The sequence below is a fragment of the Pyrgilauda ruficollis genome, unplaced genomic scaffold (genome assembly GCF_017590135.1).
Source record: "Pyrgilauda ruficollis isolate IOZ18807 unplaced genomic scaffold, ASM1759013v1 scaffold16, whole genome shotgun sequence".
Lineage (NCBI taxonomy): Eukaryota > Metazoa > Chordata > Aves > Passeriformes > Passeridae > Pyrgilauda > Pyrgilauda ruficollis.
In genome coordinates this window covers 7,469,476-7,475,792 of record NW_024514764.1, presented here as the reverse complement: position 1 = coordinate 7,475,792, position 6,317 = coordinate 7,469,476, and the positions used below count along the sequence as shown (strand labels likewise).

Sequence of the window (6,317 nt, the reverse complement as noted above, 5' to 3'; positions counted from 1 at the left end):
CTGTTTCTAGTGGTTTCAGCCTGCTCTAGAGGCTTGGCTGGAAATATTTCTGCACGTAACAGACACCAAAGGCTGGGTTCATTGCCCACAGACAGACAGGTAGGGCCCCCACTGCTTTCCAGCTCCTGCACCTGAGAGCTGTGAGTCTCTGCAGGTCCTGTGCCTGTCAGCCCTTGGATGCATCCCAGGGCACCTCAGCACTGTGTGTCCCTGAGGGAATCAAACCTTTTCCCTGTGCTTTTGTCATTTGACTTCCAGCTCAGACTTTTTTTTGTATTTCTTCAAAAGCATTACTTCACAGAAAATCAGGGTTTTGTTCTAATGATTACAGATCAACTTTTGTAAGGAGTATTTTGGTTTTAGAGAAGCTCTGCTGCATCCCTTCCCTTCAAGTGACACCTGTACACAAGAACAGTGGAGTCATTTTTATAGCCTTTTATTAGTGTGTAAGCACATCCATGGTGCATATAAAACTGTAACAGTTGACTTAATTTGAACAAATGATATTTTTCAGTAAGTGATCAAAAAGGCACTTCCACCTTGTGAATTGTGCATCAGGGGTGTAGTAGCCAGGAGAAAACCCTATATTAATTGAATACTCAAAACAAAATGAAAGTTTAAGAAAAGATTAACTGACCAATGCCTTTTTTCCCCCTGCAACAATCTCACAGATCCTCTGTAGACTATAGTTTCCTGGGCTTTAAATCATTTGAGCTACTAGAACTCACTTTCTGCATGATTCTCAAAGTGATTTACTCTGTTAAAAATCCCCACCTTTTCAAATAGGCTTCATGGTACAAAAAGTTTTGGAGTACTTTTAGTGTCAATCTATACATTGGAGACAAGGCAGTTGTGCTTTTATCTGTCAGAGGAGTGGGTGTATGTGACCTTGACACTAAGAGTAGACTTATACAGTGCTAAATATCGTCCTCCCTCCCTTCCCTTGCTGCAGTGCAATTTTTGAAGCGTGTTTATTCACTGGCTTTTGTTCCATTGAAATCTCCATCTCTTGCATCCATTTCGTCATCACCTCCATCTGTTGCATTCTCAATTACTCTTCTGCCTCCAGATCTACGGGGTGGGGCAAAAGATGTTGGCTCATTTCCCCTCCTGCAGTAAGAGGGGAAAAAATAGGAAAAAGAAAATCAGGTGCTAGGTCATTTGGAATCCTCAAAAATAAGTAGAGTTTTGTAACAGGACCTGTGGGGCTGATGGTTCTAAATGCAGAAAAGCCAAGAGCTGTGGGCCTCTAATTCCACTTTCTGTTCCGTAACTTGTGAACAGGCTGAGATTCCCAATTGCTTGGAAATTAGATGGGTTTCCTGTTCTTGTGCTTGTGTCCTTGTCCTCCTCTAAACAGTCTCATCAGCCCCAAATTACCCCCACTCTTCCCCTCATTTCACTGTTTTCCCCTAAGGGAACTGCAACTGAAGGTACTTGAAAGGAGTGGAGAAAGGGAGTGCTCATACTCCACAGCAGAGGAGTGTCCCTCCTGTGCCTTTGGAGGAGCAAGCAGACAGAGCAATTTGTACAGAATTTCTGCCCACCAGTTCCTGCAGGGCCTGGGGCAGTGCTGTGGATGGCAGCAGACATTTCTGAGCCCACAGTTCTCTCTGCACAGGCTGCTCTGGTCAGAGCACCACAGGTGCTGTGGCAGGTGTGACACTCAGGTTCTCAGTAACTCCAATCTCTCCCAACAGAGGGAGGAAACAGTCATTGCTTGGAACTGTTGTAACCCAGGGACTGATGCTTAGCAGTGCAAGTGTCCTACAGGAAATGCTTTTCCCACTTTAGCCCCTTTTCCTCTCCCATCTCCCTCCCATCCCCATATATTTCATAGGCACATCCCAAGGCAGGGACACTTTGGTCCTCAAGGTTAATTTTTGGGGAGGTGTGAGCAAGTGAGACAGACGATGGGTTTGCCCCATGGCCTCCATTGCTAATGTGCTGTAAAGCATTTCAGTTTTGTGACATGGCCTCTCACTTGCCCCTCATTAAGCAAACCTTTGTAAAGGCTTGAGACCACAGATAGAAGCAATAAAATAAATTCATGATTACTGGCTATTGTGCCAAAAGTACTAATTTGGTATTAAGTAGATCCGAGACCGCACTTTTGGGTACAGCAATCATGCCTAAATATTTAAAGGCTTGTCTTGTCCTTGCAAAAGACTAAGCCAGTGCCCTTTCTGAAGCAGCTATTTAAGTCCAAAGTTCAGTCTTCCCTATGAGGGAAGAGGGTAGGAACATTGGCTGGACTAACTTAGTTCAGAGGCATGAATCTGCATTTCCAAGATGGAAATGTGACATGTAGTCTGTTTTCCATAAATCTGCCCTTAAATTTCAGTGTGAGCAGGCAATTAGCTAGCTAATAAAGCTTCATGTAAGACCTGCTGATAATTAACCATGGTTGTGTTCTGGTGCTGATGGCATGTATTGAACACAGGGGTGTGTCATTTCTGTCCTGATCTGTGCTTGGCAGGGTCTAACAGCATGGTCTCTTATTTTACAGCAGCAGAGATTCATTATTACTTAGCAAATAAGTTCTGATGAGGTTAATAAATTTGTTAATTCTTGTTAATAAAGGAAGAGCTCTCTACCCCCTTGGACTTGTGCTGTCTGGACTTGGTTACTCGTGAGTCAGTTGTGCTGCAGTAATTCACTGTAGTGCTGTAAGAGAACATGGGACTGGAGGGAATAACAGCAAGAGTCTCACCAAATTGTGCACTACAGTTTTGGCTATGAAGTGAACTCCTTATCATACACTAACTGCTTATTAAACTGTTGCAGTATGCATAAACTTACCAGTTATTTAAACTGGTATTGGCTCTGTGGATAAAACCCTTTTGTTTATATCTGTTCCTCTTAAAGAAGTTTATGTGTTTGATAACATTCAGGTGGTCATTGGTATTAGTGCCTTTAGAACAATGTGTGTACCTGGGATGAGCCTTCAGCACCAGTGTTTGCTTAGCACCTCTGTATTTAGTCTGCCTTTAAACAAGTGCTAATGCAGTGGTGCTTCAGTAACAGTCTGACTGGAAATATTATGCTGACTAAAAGGCACATGCAAGGACAAGACATCATCTTTAAATATTTGTGTATTCACAGCAAAATCCAGCATATGTAAAATAGAAAATATACAAATATTACAAGGCAATAGCTCTTTAATTTTTTGCAGTGCAGGTATTATTCCTGTGTCCAGAGAATGTGCTATTAAGTATAACATAATGCTGTGCTAGGTTACAGTGTCAGCTTTAATGTCTGTGTCCGTGCTCCATGTTTTAATGCCGTAAACAAGCAATGTAATGTCTGTAAAATAGCTCTAAAAGCCTCAGTAATAACTCTCTGTAAGCAATACAGGCACAGAGTGCTATGTAATGAAAGGCAATACTTTCTCTTTTGTCTGTGATTGTGTGGTGTGTGATAAATCACATGCAAGTAAGGTCTTCCCAAATCTCAGGTGCATTAGATGGGCTCTTACCTTAGGTCAGCATTACAGTAGGCACAAGAAATACTGTGAAATTCTAATGACATGCTGTGACACTCCATATTCATTAGTCCTTTTAATCAATTTTACTAATCAATGGTGTATTTTATTTGAAAAAAAATTTACTCTTCGTGGCAGTGCACAAAGATGATGTGCAAAAAAATTCATGCAAAAAAATCAGAGTACTTGCTTAGGTACTCTGGTGGTAGAGCTTGTGAGAATGCAACGCTGGTAAGTCTATGTCAGTACACAACCTACTTGTAAGAAAGATGTATCACTGATGAACAGCTGATGGTAGCTAGATTATTGTAATATTTGTCTTTTTTGATAAAACAGATTAATGTCAAGATATCCAAGCCTTCACAGTTTGCAGAGACCTCACATAATTTTAACCAGGGCCAAAGAAAATGGAAATTTGTGCAATACAAGCTAGCTGCAAAGTTGAAGGCATGGTACCTGCTTAGTCATGCGAAGGTTCCTGTGTCCCTCTGAAACAGAGATAAAGAGTCCTGGGCAGTTAAACTAGGCACATGGTCATGATCAGAGGTAGGTAATTACTTTTAAATAATTAAAACAAAGTACATTACAGCCAATTACATTACATTTAGATAAAACAAAAATGAGCTATATGGTGTTCTGTGTAAAAGGGCTGGACACAGCCACTGCTTCATAAAGCAGCCAGGAACATGTAACTACCCAAGGTGGTGCTAGTGGGAAAGGCTGCTACATCCATAACCCTTCACTTCGAAGGGAATCCACATCCAGTAACACTGGAGCACGTTACTGGTAAATAGTCTGGCAAACTACTTTGAGAACACAGGTAGATGGGTGCTTGTTTTTCATCTGAAATACTGTTGATCTTAGGTAGAAGGCAAAATTTTATGGTATAGTGATGCAGATAGAGCAATTTCTTTATAACTCAAGTCAGCCTCTTTATTTCAGTGAGCTTGTGTTTTCAAACCCACTGAGTGCAGAACTCAGGGATGTAGCTGACTGATCACAGCTTTATCTTTTTCCCAAGCAGTTTTAACAAGAAAATGCAAAGGGATGTTTTAATCTTTTCCTTGATCTGATGACACTGAATCCCATAGTAGTGAAGTCCAAAGAGACTTTGGAATAAGAATAATTTAATGTGCTTTGCTTTTTACTGCCTGTGATGTCCAAGACTGTTCACAGTCGTTACGTGTAAGTTGTGCATGTGTGAAAGTGTGAAAAGCACAAGCATTTCTACACTTTTGTGACTGCTTCTGTACAAATAGATACAGCCATTATATAAGGGGTGTTTTCAAAAGCAGCCAAGCCTAATTATGTTCCAATTGAAGCCAAAAGGATTTTGATTAGAGGAGAGTAAGGCCTGTGCCATGTTATCACAGTTCATCTCAGCTGAAATCCTGAGGCTGCTGCAGTCCATGAAATGCACTTCACTCCTGACTTGGGCTTTTTGTTCTGAGTGCCAAGCTAATACAAGGAGTGAGTAACTTCGCAGCCTTAGCAGTGCCTGTTCCTCACCTGACAGATTTTTTTCCACTTTTTTAGTTCCGCTCTAAATTTCCAGGCTGTCAGTGAGTGGGAAGGGCTATCCCAAACAAGGGTACTCTACCTGAGCTTGCTCTTTAGTGCTGCAACCTCCCGGCCCAGGGCTTCGTTGCTCTCATTGGCTTCATCCAGCTCCCTCTGCAGCTTCCTGCGGTTTGCGTTGATGCGCTGGGACTCTTCCTCAGCCTCCTCCAGCTGCCTTTTCAGCTGCTTGAGCCGTACGTTGCCCTTCTCAGCCTAAAGGGAAATTTCAGAGTAATGCTTTAATTTGTAATGCTTTACATTCCTCGTTTTAACGTCATGCTTCCATTGGGAGTTGTACTGAAACATGACCCAAATCAAAGATGGAAGCTTATAGCCTGAAAATAACTTTACTTTGTGGGAGTTCATTTTGCTGATAGCTACTGTATTCAGACACAACCTTGTTGTTTCTTTTTCTGCCTAGTCATACCTCTGCTTTTCGGGCTTGCAGATGGATTTGCATTAGATAAAGCTAAAATTTTAATGTAAAATATGTTCAGCATCTCTATTCATGTTGCATGAAGGGTGTTGTGCACAGTCCTGTATATTGCTGTGCAGACTGTTGTATCTGGCTGATTAAGAAGCACTTGATGTAACATGGAATAATTATATTGTCCCATCTTTTAGTAATGGACTTTGGCTCTCCCAGCATAGAATCCAAGCATGCAATCTGCTTTCTAGAAGGGCATTTGCTTGAGGCACAACATGGAATCTTTCTTTCTTAGGGCAAAACCTAAAAACTCCTGTGCCCTCGACTGAGAGCCTTGTGACACGGTCTGTACCTGATCTTTGTACTGCTCTGCTTGCTTCCTCTCGTCCTCCACCTGCAGCAGTGCATCCTTCAGCTTCTTGTCCTTCTGGCGCAGTGTCTTGGCCGCTGTCTGCTTATCTCTGCAATGACAGAGCAGCGTTTGGTGATGTGGAAGCTCTGTACTCTCCACCTGCCTTGGGCTTGTGGCTCCTGAAACCAGCACCAAGGACCCCTGTGCTAAAGGTCTTACTGAATTTAACTGGTGAATTCCAAGGAAAACTTTAAGGCATGTTCTTTTGCGCAAAACAAAACCAAATATATGTCTCTGCTGTATGCTAGAGGTGCTCCAGGAGATGTGTTCTGAAGCACAAGGTGATTTCCTCAAGTAATAATCCAACAAGTGGCACAATGTGTTATTGCAATTAAATTGGCAGAGCCATAGGGCAGTTACTCTAAAATGTAGGGGAGCAGATCCTTGCCTACAGTACCAGTAGAACTTTTCATCAATAAAACAGATTTTAATCA

The 6,317-nt window shown here is 42.0% G+C and overlaps 1 protein-coding gene across 4 annotated transcripts in view; it reads right to left on the bottom strand.

Annotated features, from left to right (window-relative positions):
- Positions 1–420: 420 nt before the first annotated feature.
- MYH11 (myosin heavy chain 11) overlaps positions 421–6,317 on the bottom strand; it is a 54,697-nt gene continuing 48,800 nt past the window's right edge. For 2 of the 4 annotated variants that reach the window (XM_041462721.1, XM_041462722.1), the window contains 3 exons: positions 5,824–5,932; positions 5,085–5,257; positions 421–1,110 (listed from right to left, as the gene is read on the bottom strand). In XM_041462721.1, coding sequence (XP_041318655.1) covers positions 972–1,110; positions 5,085–5,257; positions 5,824–5,932 — 421 coding nt within the window. In that variant the 3' untranslated portion in view covers positions 421–971. Of the gene's footprint in view, positions 1,111–3,940; positions 3,973–5,084; positions 5,258–5,823; positions 5,933–6,317 lie in introns of all 4 variants that reach the window. The other 2 variants (XM_041462723.1, XM_041462724.1) reach the window with 2 other exon arrangements.